Genomic DNA, 19,612 nt, shown 5'->3' on the forward strand with positions numbered 1-19,612 from the left:
ACAGAGAGTGCTCTGTGTGCCATCTTTGGCACCCATGCCATAGGTTCACCATAACTGTCCTAGAGGTATTCATAAATGGCCCCACTTTTCCTTCTCTGGTTTGTATAATAGCAATAACTATGGCACACATTGTTCTGATTTTGACTCTGTGCTTTAAGAGCTCTCAACATATCTCAACTGCCTTCTTAATCAGGAAGTTTTCTCAATGCTTTTGGTCCTCTCCTCCTGTTAGTGAATTCTTCCTAAAACCTAGATTTTGAGGAATGATCCTGGACAGTCATCCTTCTTCCTGATTTTGCTTATGACTCTCTAAACTTTGTTCCTAATATTCCTCCTCCTATAGAGGGTAACTCTTGTCCCCATCTTTTCAATTCCTGTTGATATAGTATGTCTTTCTCCATTAAAATATAATTTCTTTGAGAGCCTACATGGTACTTTAGTTTGTATACCTAGGACTTAGCACAGTGCTTGGAACACAGCAAGTGCTTAACAAATTCTTGTCAATTTGACTTGTGTACAGTGGCTGAAATGTTTTTATATTCTCTGTCAAATATTGGGTGAAGGTAGATACATTCATTCATAATGTTACATAGATGACAATAATTTTAAAAAATTGATCTTTTTTGTTATTGTTGTGCTATTACTTGGATGTGTTCCAGCAAATTCCAAAAAAAAACCCTTTGAAATTCCATTCTAATTATATTTACTACCTTTTTGATAAAAAATTATAATAGAATTTAATGGAGGAATATGTCTTTGTAAGAGGAAAGAAAGAGGTATACACAAGAGATGCTACACAGGTAGAATCAACAATTGGGTGGGGAAGATGAGAGAGAGTACAGAGTTGAGGTTGACAAAAGATTGTGGTGCACTCAACTTAAAAGGGAAGTTGGGAAGAAGGGAGGATTTGGAGAAATATTGTTTGGGACTTGTTGAGTTTAAGGTATCTATATAAAGTGTCTAATTTGAGAGGTTCAACAGGCAGCAGGAGATGGGAGACTAGAGGTCTGGAGGGAGGTTAGAACTGTCTGAGTAAATCCCACAATTATGTGCAAGAAATGTTCATTGAATCCATAAGAACTAGTGAGATAGTCAAGCAAGAAAGTATAGAGGGAGAAGAAAAGAGGGCCAGAGACAGAGCTTTAGGGGACACTGAGGGTTAGCAAGCATGACCTAAATGGTAATCCAGCAAAGGAGACTAAGAAGGAGAAGTCAGATTGTGAAGGAAAACTAGGACAAAGTAGTGTCATGAAAACTTAGAGAGAAGAGATTATCAAGGAGAATATAGTGAACTACAAAGCAAGATTCTCCCAAGAAAGGATGAGAAGAGGAGAAACCACAGGAGGCTTGAGGAACGATAAGAAAGTTTGGAAAACTTTCATGGTAAGTGGGATGCTGAATGATTAAAGAGGTTTAGGACTACCTTGAGGGGCAGCTAGGTGGCTCAGTGGATTGAGAGCCAGACCTAGAGATGGGAGGTCCTGGGTTCAAATTTGGCCTCAGACAATTCCCAGCTGAGTGACCCTGGGCAAGTCACTTGACCCCCATTGCCTAGTCCTTACCATTCTTCTTCCTTGGAACCAATGCACAGTATTGATTCTAAGACATACAGTAAGGATTTTTAAAAGGTAGGGGGAGGGACTGCCTTGTTGCCGTGAGGAGCCAGCTAAGATTATGTAACATAATATTATTAACTTATTGTTGATATTGTTGCTTTACTACAACTCACTGGGAAACTGTTTCTAATTTTGTTTTGGGTGAGTACTGGCACATAATTAAAACAAATATCTTTAGTCTGTTTCATGTAGTATATTCATGGTTTTGGGGCACCTAGGTGACATAGTGTATAGAGTATCAAACCTGGAGTTAGGAAGACTCCTTTTCCTGAGCACTAGCTATGTGACCCTGGGCAAGTCATTTAATCCTGTTTGACTCATTTCCTTCATCTGTAAAATGAACTGGAGAAGGAAATGTCAAGTGACTCCAGAATTTTTGCCAAGAAAACTCCAGATGGGATCACAAAGAGACAAACATGCCTGAAAACTATTGAACGACACTCATGGATTACTCCCTTTCATGGTGGCGTCATTTGCACCAAAGCATTCCAGTAGATGGGGCATTGATTGGTATCTTGCTTTCTGAGTCTTGGAACACAAAGAATGCCATTCTCTTCATTCCTTACCATTTCAAGTTGATCATTATGATGGTCCCAATGAGGACCAACCTGGAAATTTACACCATCCAATACAGGCTTTGTATTAGGTTCATAGGAACAGTTCCATCCTATTGACTAGAGTGTTGACTTATTTGGTGATCTCAACAGAACCTATGACTGACATTTCATGGTTCCTACCAAGCAACAGTTAGTTAATAAATTCCTAAAGTTTTTACAAAACATTGTTATGTTCAGGCAACTATAGGCAGCATGTTTGTGAAAATGGGCCAATTCTAGTAGAGTCAAAGGGTTGGGTATTCCAGAGTAGTTTAGGCTCCACACTTAATATTATGGGGATTTGTTATCTATCTGCCACAAAAGAAAGTAGACTTCTGATGTATGCTTCTAGCCATCAGGCCACATCTTGCTAGGTATCGGATAGGTGCTGAATTTTGACAGTATACAGTGAGGTATTGCCTAGATCATTCAGCTCGGGCTCCTTTTCTGTAGTTTCTCATGGTAATGAAGAGCCATTCTAAACCTCTCTGTTTTCACAAACAAATCTGCATGATTCATTCATTTGTTTGATAATCCTGTGCTGTTAGATTTAAAAGAGTATATGGCTTAAACTGTAAGAGTTAAAATGGTTGAGATTGTAAACTGTAGTGAGTAAAATAGTGGAAGATATAAATTATAGTAGACATAAGAATGGGTGAGTAAATTTGTGACCGCAGAAAATGTTTTCACTACAGTGTCTTGTTTTAAATCAAATATAAGGTGGTCACCAGGGAAATATTCCCAATTATGAATATACCCAAGTCAATTGGGTTTAATAGAGATTTTAATTAATACAAATGAAGAATTAAAGAAAAGAGAGAAAAAGGAAAATAAGTATGAAGGGCCTTAAGCCAACATGGCCTAGACCTGAGTCTTAAGAGAGAGAGATCAGTCAGTCAGTCTTTTATCACTCACCACAAGGTCTGTCTAAGCAAGGATTCTAGTGACAGAGTCTCCTCAGAGAGAGTTCCAGCGAGACCTCCTTAGAGATTGTCCTCCAAGAGCTTCCCTTCTCCAGAGCCTCCTTAGAGATCTTCCTCAAAAGGATTCTTCAAAAGGATCCTCATAAGAGATTCCTTCTCAAGAGAATCTCTTTCTTATATAAGGGGTTTTTGTCCTATGTCACCTCCCCTAAGTTCTTCCATCTACCAATCACAGTAGACATTTTCCAAAGGACAGCCCATTCTTAAAACACTGCTGGGTCGACTAATCCCTTTAGTAAGTTTCTACCAGAAAAAACTTCTGAATAAGTTTTCACCTCTTTGCTCCTGGCAAGTTTACAAGTTGCCTAACCTTTAATAGGTACTTAGCATCCTTTTGTATTAATTCTAAAAATAGGCATGGCTTAAAGAACTTTTTGACTCACTATAAGTATGGGTTAAAGTACTTTCATTGTTTAGCAAGGAGTTCTCTCCCCCAAAGCAGTCCCAAGTAAGGGTGGAGCAGAGGTACTCCCATTTCTGATCCAAGTAGAGTTCTCACTGTCAAAATGGGGAATGTTCCCAGTAGGGAATTGTTCCAATGGAGAATTCCCCAATGTGGAAATTTTTAACATTCACAAGTCTGAGAAATTTCAAGATTCACAATGCTGACATATTGTTAGCTGAGTTCATGTGGCTGTCACCCACAGGGAGTCAATTTTATTCCAATCTTTCTTTTGCTTATGGCTATATTTTCCTCTTTAAAAGAAAACAAACCCAGGGGCAGCTGGGTATCTCAGTGGATTGAGAGCCAGGCCTTGGAACCAATACACAGGATTGACTCCAAGACAGAAGGTAAGGATTTAAAAAAAAAGAAAACAAACCCTTACCTTCCTTCTGGGAATCAATACTGTGTATGGTAGAAGAGTGGTAAGGGCTAGGCAATGGGGGTTAAGTGACTTACCCAGGGTCACACAGCATGGAAGTGTCTGAGGTCAGATTTGAATCCAGGACCTCCTGTCTCTAGGTCTGACTCTCAATCCACTGAGATATTCAGCTGCCCCCATTATACTTTTCTTTTTAGAATTTTTATTTTTTTAAATTCTGAACTCAAATGGCAAAAGGGAAAGAGTCTTTCTGATTATAAGAGAGAGAAAAAAGAGGCAGAGAGAGAGGGGGAAGGAGAAGGAGAGAGGGAGAATTAAAGGATAAATTGGGAATTTCTATTGCATATAGCATGTCTTTTTTCTTTTAAAGTATATCATAAGGCTGGAAGCATTTCCCCCTTTATTTTCTTTGTGGTTTTTGGAGAATCATGACTAATGCATAAATATGATTTGCATGACTTCATATGTATAATTGGTTTCATGTTTCTTGCCTTTTCAAAGAGGAGAGGAGGAGTGAAAGGCGGAAGAGAATTCAGAACTGAAAGTTGATAGAGTAGCAAAATAGTAAGAAATTCCCCAGACCAAACTTTTAAGGAGAAATCCAGAAAAAGTCACAGGGAATTCTTTATTCAGTCCAGATTGTTTTGAGATAAGAGAGAGAAATCTATTGACACTGGGGCTTGGGTGAGGATAGGGCATCCCCCTTCTTTCCCCCCAATACTCTAGTACTCAAGTTGAGGCTGGACACAAGGGCAAGAAAAGGTCCTACACCACAAACAGGCCACACCCAGACCCTTACAGGGATACTATGATGGAGACAGGAACCAATTGGAAACTTTATCACCTGCTTCCTGAAATGTGATAGACTTAGCTACTCTCAGCAACACAATGATCCAGGACACTTTTGAGAGATTTGTGACAAAGAATTCTGTCCACCCTCAGAGAAGAACTGTTGGTGTAGAAATGGAGTAGAAAGCATACGATTTTTCACTTGTTTATTTGGGGTTTGGGTTTTATAAGATTATTCATTTATAAAAAATGAACAGTATGGAAAAAGTTAAAAATAAATAACATATTACCTACGTCTTGCACCCTGGGTTGGTGTTCTAGTGAAGACTAGGGCAGTATACCAAGAAATGAGAACATTTACAATCAAGAAGCTGCAGTGTGGTTCAAACCTCAGGAGTAGAGCAAGGTCTTAGTTCCAGTATTTAGGCAGCCAACAGAGGAATAGCCAAGGAAGAAATCCCAGACCAAAGAGGAGCCTATAGCTCTGTCATGCTGAACCAGGAGGACCTTTTTTTTTTAAACCTTTACCTTCCATCTTGGAGTCAATACTGAGCAGGCTCCTTTCCTTCAAAACCTTCAGTGCCCCTCCCCACTCCCACCCAGTAATCAAGAGACCTGACTTCAAATCTCATTTCTGCTACTTAATACTAGTGTAACCATGGGTAAGGACACTAGGTAATACAATGGAGCCTGGAATCAGAAAGACCCAAGTTCAAATCTGGCTTCAGACAATTTCTATTTATGTGACCCTGGGCAAGTCACTGAACCCTGTTTGTGGCAGATAAAAGATGAAATGACTGGGGAAACAAAGGTTTGAGATTCCAAGCATATTCACTTATTAAGCAATGCATAGCAATTGATCACTAAATTGGGACTTGTTGTCTCCATCAGCTTTGGCACTGGATTCTGAATATAGGGGAAGACAGATTTGTATATATTAAAAATGATCAATTGAGACCAATTAATTAATTTTTATTGTTTAATTACATATAGAAATGACTTTTAACAATTGTTAAATTGTTTTTTAAAATTAAATTGTGTTAAATTGATTTTATGATCCAGATTCTCTCCCTCCCTTCATTTCCTCCCCTTTCCTGAGACAGTAAATAGTCTGATATGGGTTATACCTGTGCTGTTTTGCAATATATGTTTCTATATTACTCATGCTGTGAAAGAAAATACATATCACACATACATGCAAAAGACTCAGGAAGGAAATAAAGTGAAAAATGATAAGTTTTGATCTGCATTGAGACTTTGACATTTCCTTCTCTGGCTGTGGATTGCGTTTTTCACTCTGGGTCCCTTGAGATTTTCTTGAAACCTTATACAGTACTGCTGATAATAGTTTAGTCCTCTCCATGCACCCTTACTAATTATAATTTTTATTGCATTATGATCTGAAAAAGTTGCATTTATTATTTCTGCTTTTTTGCATTTGTTTGCAATGTTTTTATGCCCTAGTACATGGTCATTCATTATGAATGTACCATGTGCTACTAAAAAAAAGGTGTATTCCTTTTTGTCCCTACTTATTTTTCTCCATATATCTATTAACTCTATTTTTTCTAGGATTTCATTCATATTTCTTACTTCTTTTTTATTTATTTTTTGGGTTGATTTATCTAGATCTGATAGAGGAAGGTTCAGGCCTCCCACTAGTATAGTTTTTCTATCTAGTTCATCCTTGAGCTCCACTAGTTTCTCCCTTAGAAATCTGGATGCTATACCATTTGGTGCATACATGTTGAGTACTGATATTTCTTCATTGCCTCTACTGCCTTTTATCAGGATGTAATTACCTTCCCTATCTCTTTTAATCAGATCTATTTTTACTTTGGCTTTGTCAGATATCATGATTGCAACTCCTGCCTTCTTTTTCTCAGTTGAGGCCCAATAGATTTTGCTCCAGCTTCTTACCTTTACCCTGTGTGTGTCTATCTCCCTCATGTGTATTTCTTCTTTTTTTGTGTGTGAAAATTATATTTAATTAGTCAATTTAGAATATTTTCCCTTGGTTACAAGAGTCATGTTCTTTCCCTCCCCTCCCCTCACTCCCTCCCATAGCTGATGCACAATTTCACTGGGTTTTACTCATGTGTATTTCTTGTAGACAACATATGGTAGGACTTTGGTTTCTAATCCACTCTGTTATCTGTTTCTGTTTTATGGGTGAGTTCATCCCATTCCCATTCAGAGTTATGATTACAGCCTGTGTATTCCCCATTATTTTGATTTCCTCTTTTAGTCCTGCCCTTTCTCCATTCTCTATTTCCTTCTACACCAGTGTTTTGCTTTTCATCAGTCCCCCTATTCTCCACTCTTATTTTACTTTCCTTCCCACCCCCTCCCTTCTTATTCCCTTCTTATTTTTCCTTAATGTCCATTCATTGTCCCCCTCTTTTTCCTCCCTTCTAATACTCCCTGCCCCACTTTCCCCCTTTGTTTTCCCCTCTCAACTTCCCTGTAGGGTAAGATAGAATTCTATACCACAATAGATATGGCAGCTCTTCCCTCTCAGAAATGATTTCACTGAGAGTAAGGTTTAAGTATTATATATTGCCACTCTCTTCCTCTCCTTCTTATAATAGTATTCTTCCCCTGCATCTCTTTATGTGATATAATTTATCCTATTTTTCTTCTTCCTTCAAATTTCTCTTAATGCCATCCTCTATTCCTCCCCTTATTTTTACATATCATCTTAAACAACTTAGTGCCACAACCTCTGCCTAGGAATAATTCTATCTACTATGATATTGAAAAATATTTAAGAGTTATAGATATCATTTCTCCATATAGGAATACAATCAATTTGCCCTTACTGAAGACCTTAAAAATTTCCCCCCTCTTTCTTGTTTATCTTTTTATTATTTGCTTGAATTTTGTATTTGGACATTAAATTTTTCCATTAGTTCTGGTCTTTTCTTTAGGAATGCTTGGAAATCTTCTGTCTCATTAAATGCCCATACTTTCCCCTGAAAGTATATAGTCAGCTTTGATGGGTAGGTGATTCTTGCTTATAGACCCAATTTTCTTGCCTTCCTGAATATCATATTCCAAGCCTTGCAGTCCTTTAGTGTGGAGGCTGCCAGATCCTGTGTACTCCTGACTGGAGCTCCTTGATATCTGAATTGTCTCTTTCTAGCTGCTTATAATATTTTCTCCTTGACTTGGAAGCTTTTGAATTTGGCTATTACATTCCTGGGGATTGTCTTTTGAGGATTTAATGTAGGGGATGATCTATGGACTCTTTCAATATCTATTTTGCCCTCTTGATCAAGGATATCAGGGCAATTTTCTTGGATAATTTCTTGTAATATGATGTCAAGGCTTTTATTTTTCCCCCCAGGCTTTCAGGTACATCAATAATTCTCAAACTGTCTCTCCTGGATCTGTTTTCTAGGTCAATTGTCTTTTCAATGAGATATTTCATGGGTCCTTCTATTTTTTCATTCCTTTGACTTTGCTTTATTAATTCTTGCTCTCTTATGAGATGATTAGCTTCTACTTACCCAATTCTAGTTTTTAAAGACTGGTTTTCAGCTATGATCTTTTGATGTTCCTTTTTGGTTTGATCTATCCTGCTTTTCATGGCTTCCCACAAGTCAATTCTGGCCTCCAATTTGCTTATTACTTCATTTGATTTCTGTATCACTTTTTTCCATGTGGGCAATTTTGTCTATTAAGCTATTATTTTCTTTTTGCATTACTTTCATTTCTTTTTCCCACTTTTCTTCTCATTTTTCTTCCATCTTTCTTACTTGGTTCTTGAAATCCTTTTTGCTTTCCTTGAGAGCTGGTTACCAATTTCCATTTGGGGGGGAAAGTTTGGATGTATTTGCTTGTTTGTCACTCTCTGCTGTTGCTTCTGTATTTTGCTCTTGCTATAGCCTACTTTAAAGTGTTTTGCCCTAAGGTTATTTTTCCAATCCCTGCTGCCTCTGCTGTGGTCTGCCCTGCTTCTGCCTAGTCTTCAGCCTCTGCTTCCCAGGTTCTGCACTCTCCAGCTTCAGGTATCCTCTGTGAGCCTTTCATCATCAGGGGCCATAGAAAGAGTACAAACAGACAAGCCCTGGGAGTGGTACTATTATGTATTAATGGTTTTAAGAGAAAAATGGAGAGTAGAAGAGGAATGCGCTGTAGGGGAGTAGGGAAAGGAAGGTATGAGGAAACTAAGAAATTAAGGTTGTCAGAAATGATGAAGGGGATGATTTCAGAGAAACTTGGAAAGACTTGTAGGATCTGATGCTGAGTAAAAATAGAACCAAGAGAACAATTTATATAATGATAATAGAGTAGAGGCACATAATTTTGAAAATATTAGGAACTTTTATTACTGTAATGACTAACCATGATTCCAGAGGACTAATATTGAAACATATTATCTGTCCTGATAGAGAGGTAAAATGAACATAAAATGAGATTTTTTTTTGGACACAGACAATGTGGAAATTTGTGTTGATTGACTATACATGTTTGTAAAAGGTTTATTTTTCTTTTGTTCTCAAATGGGCAGGGAAGGGATGAGTTGGAAAGGTTAGTAGAAGGCAGATTCTTGCTGATTGAATATATATACATATATAACTAAAGAATAGTCAAGCAAGAGGTCATAAAAGACTAAATTGGGATGGTAATTCTGTGAGTAAAAAGAAATAGAGAGTTTCAAGAGTCACTGTAGAGGTATAATCAACTATACTTGGTAATTGATTGGCTAAGTGGGACAAAGAAAAGAGTCTAAGACTATTCTAAGGTTATGAACCTGAGTATTTGGGACTGTGATTAGTAGAAAGAGGCAAATTTTAGGAGGAGCAGGTATAAGAGGAAGGGTAGTTAAGTTCTGTTTTAGATATATTGGGACTGGGTTGTTGACTGGATATTCAGGTGGGAATGTCCTGTAGGCTATTAGCAATGTGAGATTGGTATACTGATGAGAAATTGAGTCTGACTATGTAGATTTGGGATCCGTTTGTATAGAGATCAAAGTAGGACCTAGGTGAATGGAAGGTCCAAGACTGAATATTGGCATGAAAGTATTAATCTTTCTCTATTAGTCATAGGATGGTGCATCTCATGTTTTGTTAATATTATAGATTTTTATTAAGATACTTCACATATCTGTTATGGTGCATTTCATTCTTTTGAAAGTGCACAGCAAGACTAAGGACTATGTAAGAGTTCATTGTTTTAAACTCTGAATATGGGATCCATAGCCTTTAATTAGCAAGTGAGTCACTTAAATTCTTGAAGATTCAATTTGCCTATCTGTGAAATGAAGAATTGGACAGTGTGTCATCCAGAGACATTTCCAACTATAGATCTATAAACTTGAACCTATGAATTCCAAAGGCTTCGCCTTACTGTCCTGCCCTGTTGCCTAGGTGATCTGCCCTACCCCATACTTTGAGGTGAGCTTAGAGGCAGCCAGTACCCTTCTCCTCCCCCTCCCCCTTCCACATTCCTCCCATATCAGGTGGCTCACTACTCTAGAGTTTGGCAGTTCCTTGTGAGTTGTCCTCCTGCTACTGCTGCATCACGGCATCCTCTCAAAGAAAAAGGTGAGGACTTTGGGGGGCTAGAGGGGAAGGAAAAGAAGGATTTAGGAATTTTGGAGAGGGAAGTAGGAGATCAGCTCAGGTCTATGGGTTTCTCAGGAGCAGAATTAAATTCAGCAAACATTTATCAAGTTGCTACTATGTACACGTCATTGAGTCTAACTGCCATTACCTTCAAGGAAAACAGACTCTGGGCATAGGGATGAGCTTCCTTGCCAGTGATGTGTCCTAGGGACCTTATGTAGTCTATTCCCTGGGTTTCTCAGGGCAATGATCTAGGAATTTTGTTCCTATTCTAGAGGAACTAAGGCAGGGGAAGGTGGACAGAAAACTTTTCCAGGACAGATATCAGAGTAAGGGCCAGAACTTTGGGTCCAAGTCTCATCTCCAATGTAGTCTGTGAGACTGTGAATCTGGAGGTCTAAGGTAGAGAAAAGACTCCAAATGTGGAAAAATTAAGCAAAGCAGAAGTGCAAGTAAATGAAAACAAATTCCATCAATTCTTCACACCAATCTTCAGAGGGTAACACGCAGAACCCCAGCCCTTCCTGGTCCAATGGTTCCTGGAATAACTACAGATGAGAGTCCATGAACAACTCCTTCTTTCTTATGAAACTATAGACGGTCAAAGCTGGACCAGACCTGAGAAATCCTCCAGATGAACCTTCTTTATTTCACAGAAGGAAAAATCCAAAGTCTTGAAACTGTGAGTAACGTGATTAAGACCACATTGTAAGTCAGTGGCAGAGCTGGGACTAGAAGCCAGAGCTCTTGTCTCCCCAGGCTAAAGTTCTTCCTCTTGCCCATTACAAGTCACTCCACTCCCAACACCTTTCTCTCTGATCCCTCCGCCTTCTCAGTTCCCCTGCCCTTGTCTCTTCTGACTTTTCCTAGATCAGCAAATCCTGGCCCCATAAAACAGGAAATATCTAGTCCACAGAGAGAGAGAAAACTGACCAAGAGACCTGGAGGCTGGGGGGAGAAGGGAGATGGGGAATGTATGAAGCTCTTTATCCAATGCTAACCTCCTCCTTCTTGTCCAGAACTTTTACACTCCTAGGCTGATGAGGAGGCAGCTGGTGTTGCAGATCTTATTGGGTTCAGTCTTCACTGGACTGCTGTTGTTGCTGGCAGATCAACAACAGGGTTCCTGGAACTCTTCAATGGATTTGTGTCCCCCATCCCAGAAAGCTCCCACCAAAGACCCTCTGGATCACTCTTCAAGGAAGTTTGAGTGGCTGACTCAGACACCACATCCCTTTGACCTAAGGTACCCTTATCCCTACCCCTTCCTGATCAACCATCCTGACAAGTGTGAAGGTCCCAGAGGGGCGCCATTCCTGCTCATGCTGGTGATGACTCGACCCCAGGATGTGGGGGTGCGCCAGGCCATCCGGCAAACATGGGGTAATGAGACTTTGGTGCCCAGTGTGGTTGTCCGCCGACTCTTTGTTCTTGGCCTGCCTCCACCTCTCTTTGACAAGGAACTTCAGGCCCTCCTGGAAGAGGAGGACAGGGAGCATGGAGACCTCCTCCAGGTGGGCTTCCTGGACACATACCGCAACTTGACTCTCAAGGTCCTCATGGGGTTGGAGTGGATGGCCCAGCACTGTCCCAGTGCTAAGTATGTGCTCAAGGTGGATAGTGATGTCTTCCTAAATCCCAATTTCCTAATACAGCATATATTGCAGCACAATGGACCCCCACGGCCCAACTTCATCACAGGACACATCTATAGAAACCCAAACCCTGAGCGGAGACAGGGTCTCAAGTGGTACATGCCCCCAGAGCTGTATTCCCAGAGCAAGTATCCTGACTATTGTGCAGGCCCTGGCTATGTTCTGTCTGGGTCCCTGGCCCTCAGGGTCCTAAGTGTAGCTCAGAGAGTTAAGGCCATCTACTTGGAGGATGTGTTTGTGGGGTTCTGCCTAAAGCACCTGGGTGTAAAGCCCGTACCTGCTCCCCCCAGAACCTTCCTAATGGTCAGGAGGAAGTACAACCATTGTGCCTTCCAACGACTTGTCCTGGTCCACCACTTTCAGCACCAAGAGTTACTACACATTTGGCCGGACTTCCTGAGAGCTAATAATACCTGCTAAGTGGTATAGTGGGTAGAGTGGGTAGAGTGCTAGACCTGAAGTCAGAAAGATACGAGTCCAAATTTGGCTCCAGTCTAGCAAGTCACAACTTCTGTTTACCTTAGTTTTCTCAACTGTAAAATTAAGATAGTAATAGAACTTCCCCACCACCGGTGGTTGTAAGAAAAAACAAAGCAATATTTGTAAAGAGCCTAGAATGTTATAGAGATTTAAAACGTGTTTATTTCCTTCCTCCTTTCCCATAGAGTGAGGGTTTAGCAAAGGGCTGTGAGTTTTAAAATGAATGATAGAGACAGTGTCCCTAGTCCCATTCCACAGGATCTTCCAGGCTACCTCTGCTCCCCAGAACAGCCATATGGATGTAAGACCCAAAGATCTCATAGAGTTGAGTGTCAATTCAAGCCCTTAATTCCTTCAACCCTACTTCAGAGACTCTTCAGAGTTCACTGTTCAGGACACTCAATGGGGCTTTCATTCAGAGTGGGCTCCAAATTGACCCTCATCCCTCAGGTTCATTTCTAGGTCTGATGGACAAAGCACTGGATTTTGAGTGAATGGACTTGGTTTAGAATCCTGCTCCTTTCTGCCCACCAGCATGACTGTTTCTCTCTCATCCTTAATAGTCTTATCTATGAAAAAGCAGGTTTGGGCTAAGTAAGCTCTAAGGTCCCCACCCAGCTCTCATGCATACTTCTTCCTCCAAAACTCAGGAAAAACAAGTAAGTGAACAAAATCCAAATTCTTGTGCCTTCCTGGGTTGTTTGTAGAACAAAAATTTTCCTTGCTTTCTATTAAGCTGGCTCACATTCAAAGTATAAAGGATACAAACATTCTCCTATATACAGATCTGATTTGCTAACATTTATTAAAAGTAGATAAGATTGGGGCAGGTGGATAGCTCAGTGGATTGAGAGCCAGGCCTAGAGATGGGAGGTCCTAAGTTCAAATCTGGCCTCAGACACTTCCCAGCTCCCCATTGCCTATCCTTTACCAATCTTCCACCTTGGAACCAATGCATACTATTGATTCTAAGACAGAAGGTAAGGTATATTTTTTTTTAAGTAGATAAGATTTTCTGCTAAATAGCAGATCAAGAGCTTCTTTTTTTTTTTTTAAACCTTTACCTTCTGTCTTAGAATAAATACTGTGTATTGGTTTCAAGGCAGAAGAGTGGTAAGGGCTAGGCAATGGGGGTTAAGTGACTTGCCCAGGGTCACACAGCTGGGAAGTGTCTAAGGCCAGATTTGAACCTACCTCCTGTCTCTGGGCCTGGCTCTCAATTCAGTGAACCACCCAGCTGCCCCCAATAATTTCTTTTTTTTTTTTAACCCTTACCTTCTGTCTTAGAATCTATACTGTGTGTTGGTTCCACGGCAGGAGAATGGTAAGGGCTAGGAAATGGGGATTAAGTGACTTGCCCAGGGTCACATAGCTGGGAAGTATCTGAGTCCAGATTTGAACCCAGGATCTCTCATCTCTAGGCCTGGCTCTCAATTCACTGAGCTACCCAGCTGTCCCCTAAGAATTTCTTATATACTTACATAGTTCACTTGGGATATGATTTTAGTCAGAAAAGCTTTGTATTAGAATGATGGAGAGAAAAGGAGAGGGAGAGAGTGACAGAGAAGCATATTGTAGGTTGGGAGGTTGGGTCTTCACATATTACAGGCTAAATAGTATCTGGGGTTGACTATACTAATTCAGTTTGCCACTTGAATATTTCCGTATTTAATCTTATCACCTTGAATTCTAGGGTAACACAGGGACATGTTAGTATATCTATAAAAAGGAAAATTATGAGACTGGCTTTAAATGAATAATTTTATTAATAAAAAATAATAGGGGGGAGAGGTAGAAAAATAGGAGAGAGATATATAGGATACTTTCCTTATTGTTCCATCCTAGCTACACTATACAAGGAAGTCCAGCCAGCAACAAACACAGAAGAGAAGAGAGCAAAATCTTCTCTTGCCTAGTTTATCAACCTTTTTCTCAAACACCCACTAACTCTCACACATCACATCTTGAGAGCCAACTGTGGCTTTCTATTTTGCCTGGGCCGCCCAGGTGGGGCAGTCTGGGGAATAGTGCAGGGGACATCACCCTGCCCCCTGACTCATGATCTCTTGACTCTATTGCTGCCTTTTTCCAACTGCCATCTCTCCTGCTGGCCCAATTCACCCAATGATTTCCTTCACACACAATCCTCACCTTCAGGTCAAGTAGTCAACAGGAAATGAGGTCATCTGCTCAATCCCAGAAAAAGAGGGGAGGGTAAATTTCCTTTGCATACCTCATTAATAAAATCTCAACATATCTCTCAATTAATCAACTAAGTTCAAAGCCTTCACTCCAGTTCATCAAACATTAACTAATGTAATAAACTGGGAAATACCTCGTCTCCCAAAAGTAGCTAATCTTATCTTTCTCAATAATAATAACATTTCTGTCTGCTTTAAGGTTTTCAGTGTACAGTATAAAAATATGCATTATCTTATTCCATTTTCCATAGCTACCCTTTGAGATGGTTACTTATCATTATCCCCATTTTATAAATAAAGAAACTGAGTCAGACAGCGGTTTAGTGACTTGCCCAGGATCACACAGCTAGTAAGTGTTGGAAACAAGTTTTGGACACAAGTCTTATTGATTCTTGGACTGTCCAGAATTCTCTCCACTGTGCCACCTAGCTACCTCTGTGTTATATCTCATGATCCCTTAGGTCTAAATAAATTGGAAATATGATTTATTAACAATGAAATCTATAATAAAACAACAGGTTGTATAATAATATATTACTATATAATAATGTATAACAATATATAATATAAACAACATTCACGTATAATATTTTAGCCATGTTAAAATAACTAGAGGTGAAATCTCTTCCATTCTGAAAACAGAACTACACCATCTAGTTCATGAGGGAAAACAAGAAAGTCTTCACAAGAGCCCTTTTCACTCCTTTCACAAATCAAAGTCAAAACAGTCTCAAAAAGGAAGAATGTATCTCAGTCATCTTTCTCTTTCTCCCAACTGTAACAGGAAAATGGGCTCTTCTCCTCCTTCTCTCCAAGCCATCACTTTAAAGTCTCTCTCCACATTCCCTTCCAATTTTTCTTTCACAAAATAACAAGATAGAAGTTTCTCCTCCTCTTCTCTTTTTTCTGTTTTCTTCATAATTTGGCATCTAGATCAAAATTAAACTCACACATTCTCTCTGACTCCAAAAGAAGAACACATCAGAAAGACATTCAACTCTGAGCTTTTCCCCTTCTTAAAGAGATAGACAACTGCTTGATGACATGGGTCGAGGGGGATATGGCTGGGGATTTAGACTCTAAATGATCACCCTGGTGCAAACATCAACAACATGGAAATAGGTTTTGATCAAGGACACATGTAATACCCAGTGGAATTGTGTGTCAGCTACCAGAAGGGTGTGGGGGGGTGGAATATGATTTTTGTAACCAAGGAATAATGTTTGAAATTGACAAATTTAAAAAAAGAGATAGTCCCAGTTTCTACAGTCCTCATATAGTTTGGAACAGGGGTTATATATTTACATTGTGTGTATACAGAAACATGTGTGTACATATAAACATGCATGTATAAATTCTTATTTCAAATGTATACACATATATGACTGTGTGTATATATACGCGTGCGCGTGTGTGTGTGTGTGTGTGTGTATGTGTGTGTGTGTGTGTGTGCATGTAAGAAAGAAAGAAAAGCTGGGCCATTGTTCTAAGCTTGAACTCCTGACTTTATTTGGGGGCATACAGTCAGCGAGTAGTCTCATCACCTCCAGGCTGTGATGAAAGACATCTGGTGGATGGTTATTTTGATAGGCTTTTGACATACTTTGACATACTTTTGACATGACCCACATACTTTAAGTGGGTTAGCTAACAGTTGATAAATTCTCGTATAAGATCCAAGAATTTCATTGATCTTGTAACTGATACCCTCAGACAGTAACTTTAGGAGAGCCATAAAGATAAACAGAGTCATCTCTCAGTTGTAGAATCTGAGGACCCTGCTAGTGACATAAATTCCTAGAAAAGCAAATGCTATTGATAAATTCCTCTTACAACTGACTCTGATCATTTCTTTAAGCTTGATCTAGAATCAGGGGTTAGTCAAGCAGTATACTTAACATTCCAAGATCCAGAACAGGAGCTCTGAAGCTACTCTTCTCCTTATCTCTCATTGCTTATTCACAATTAATTAACCCTTTCTAACAGCCTAATTATAGATACTACCTAAAAGTTTATATGAAATGACTTGATTTTTACAACTAATGATGTAAAAGCAATAAATACAATTTCAACTTTTCATGCACATGTACACGTACACCTCAGAGATACAGCAGGCTCGTTTCCAGACCATGGCAAGAAAGAAAATGTTGTATTAAAGCAAGTCAAGTGATTTTGGGGGGTTTCTCGGTGCATAAAAAATGTTTACATTGACCATCCTACCCAAACTTATTCATCTATTTAGTGCCATACCCATGGAACTCCCAAAAAATTTCTTTACTGATTTGGAAAAAACCATAACAAAGTTCATTTGGAATAACAAAAGATCAAGGATATCCAGGGAAATAATGAAAAAAAAAAACACAAATGAGGGGGGCCTAGCAGTCCCAGACCTCAAACTATATTACAAAGCAGCAGTCATCAAAACAATTTGGTACTGGCTAAGAGACAGAAAGGAGGATCAGTGGAATAGACTGGGGGCAAGTGACCTCAGCCAGACAGTATACAATAAACCCAAAGATCCCAGATCTTGGGACAAAAATCCACTATTCGATAAGAACTGCTGGGAAAATTGGAAGACAGTGTGGGAGAGATTAGGAATTGATCAACACCTGACACCCTACACCAAGATAAATTCAAAATGGGTGAAAGACTTAAACATAAAGAAGGAAACCATAAGTAAATTGGGTAAACACAGAATAGTATACATGTCAGACCTTTGGGAGGGGAAAGACTTTAAAACCAAGCAAGACATAGAAAGAATCACAAAATGTAAAATAAATAATTTCGACTACATCAAATTAAAAGGCTTTTGTACAAACAAAACCAATGTAACTAAAATCAGAAGGAAAACAACAAATTGGGAAAAAATCTTCATAAAAACCTTTGACAAAGGTTTAATTACTCAAATTTATAAAGAGCTAAATCAATTGTACAAAAAATCAAGCCATTCCCCAATTGATAAATGGGCAAGGGACATGGATAGGCAGTTTTCAGAAAAAGAAATCAAAACTATTAATAAGCACATGAAGAAGTGTTCTAAATCTCTCATAATCAGAGAGATGCAAATCAAAACAACTCTGAGGTATCACCTCACACCTAGCAGATTGGCTAACATGACAGTTATGGAAAGTAATGAATGCTGGAGGGGATGTGGCAAAGTAGGGACATTAATTCATTGCTGGTGGAGTTGTGAACTGATCCAGCCATTCTGAAGGGCAATTTGGAACTATGCACAAAGGGCGATAAAAGAATGTCTACCCTTTGATCCAGCCATAGCACTGCTGGGTCTGTACCCCAAAGAGATAATGGACAAAAAGACTTGTACAAAAATATTCATAGCTGCGCTCTTTGTGGTGGCCAAAAATTGGAAAACGAGGGGATGCCCATCAATTGGGGAATGGCTGAACAAATTGTGGTATATGTTGGTGATGGAATATTATTGTGCAAAAAGGAATAATAAAGTGGAGGAATTCCATGGAGACTGGAACGACCTCCAGGAAGTGATGCAGAGCGAGAGGAGCAGAACCAGGAGAACATTGTACACAGAGACTAATACACTGTGGTATAATCGAACGTAATGGACTTCTCCATTAGTGGCAGTGTAATGTCCCTGAACAATCTGCAGGGATCTAGGAGAAAAAACACTATCCATAAGCAGAGGACAAACTGAGGGAGTAGAAACACCGAGGAAAAGCAACTGCCTGACTACAATGGCTGAGGGGACATGACAGAGGAGAGACTCTAAACGAACACTCTAATGCAAATACTAACAACATGGCAATGGGTTCGAATCAAGAACACATGTGATACCCAGTGGAATCACGCATCGGCTACAGGGGGGTGGGAGGGAGGAAAAGAAAATGATCTTTGTCTTTAATGAATAATGCATGGAAATGATCAAATAAAATACTATTTTTAAAAATGTTTACATTATATGGTGGCTATGTAATGTTGGTAATATGTACTTATGGATTATTAGTTACAAAATATATAGTTACATCATATTTACATTATATCATAGTCTATAAAGTTTGTAATAGTATTGTATCTAAGAGACCAATGTACATATCTTAATTAAAAAATATTTTTATTGATAAAAAATGCTAATTAATACCAGAGCCTTTGGTGAGTCATAACCTTTTTGCTGGTGGAGGGTCCATGCCTAGTTGATGGCTGCTGATTGGTCAGGGTGGTGGCTGCTGAAAATCAAGGTGGTCATGTTTCTTATTCATATTTCTTAAAATAAGACAGTCGGGAAGTTTGTTTCATCATTTGACTCCTTTCACTTGAACACTTAGCAGTCATTGTAGAGTTATTAATTGGCCTTATTTAAATATTGTTTTATTTCAGAAAATAGGGAGACCCCAGGAGAGGGAGAGAGACTGCCACAGCAGGTCAGAGGAGCAGTCAAATCACAACATTTTTTCCATCAAATTTGCTAACTCATGGGCACCATTCGATGTTCCCCAAAATTATATGGATAGAAACATCAAAGATCATTGATCATACATCACAATAAGAGATATAATAATAATAGGAAAGCTTGAAATATTGAAAGAACTATCCAAATGTGACACAGAGATTGTGTGAGCACCTGCTGTTGGGAAAATGGTGCCTATAGATTTATTCAACACAGGGTTGCCACAAACCTTCAATGTATTTATTTTTAATGCAATCTATGCAAAGCACAATAAAACAAAGTATACGTGTGTGGGTATGGGTGCATAAAACACTTGCTTCGAAACCTTCAGGGACTGTAGAAATGCTTTAAGAAGGAAACAAACTTTACAAGTAATGTATAGATAGGTGTGGACCTGGATAGTATGAGTAGAAGGAACTCTCAGGTGAGGGAACTCCCTCTGTCATTCAGGATAGGAGCTTCTTTGCATTCA

General features: G+C 39.3%; 1 protein-coding gene across 1 annotated transcript; it reads left to right on the forward strand.

The window, feature by feature from the left end:
* Positions 1–10,893: 10,893 nt before the first annotated feature.
* LOC100011905 (beta-1,3-galactosyltransferase 2-like) lies at positions 10,894–18,858 on the forward strand. The gene is made up of 2 exons (XM_001366016.3): positions 10,894–11,066; positions 11,404–18,858. Exons 1-2 carry the CDS (start codon positions 11,019–11,021, stop codon positions 12,457–12,459), a joined length of 1,104 nt encoding a protein of 367 aa, XP_001366053.2. The 5' UTR covers positions 10,894–11,018; the 3' UTR covers positions 12,460–18,858.
* Positions 18,859–19,612: the final 754 nt, after the last annotated feature.

This window comes from Monodelphis domestica, chromosome 3, assembly GCF_027887165.1.
Source record: "Monodelphis domestica isolate mMonDom1 chromosome 3, mMonDom1.pri, whole genome shotgun sequence".
Classification (NCBI taxonomy): domain Eukaryota; kingdom Metazoa; phylum Chordata; class Mammalia; order Didelphimorphia; family Didelphidae; genus Monodelphis; species Monodelphis domestica.

What these genes read in the sequence shown, in the direction of transcription:
- LOC100011905 (XM_001366016.3), top strand. Translation starts at nt 11,019, where the DNA reads ATGAACCTTCTTTATTTCACAGAAGGAAAAATCCAAAGTCTTGAAACT. An exon ending in AAATCCAAAGTCTTGAAACT is followed by an intron (nt 11,067 to 11,403) that starts GTGAGTAACGTG and finishes CTTCTTGTCCAG; the next exon opens with AACTTTTACACTCCTAGGCT.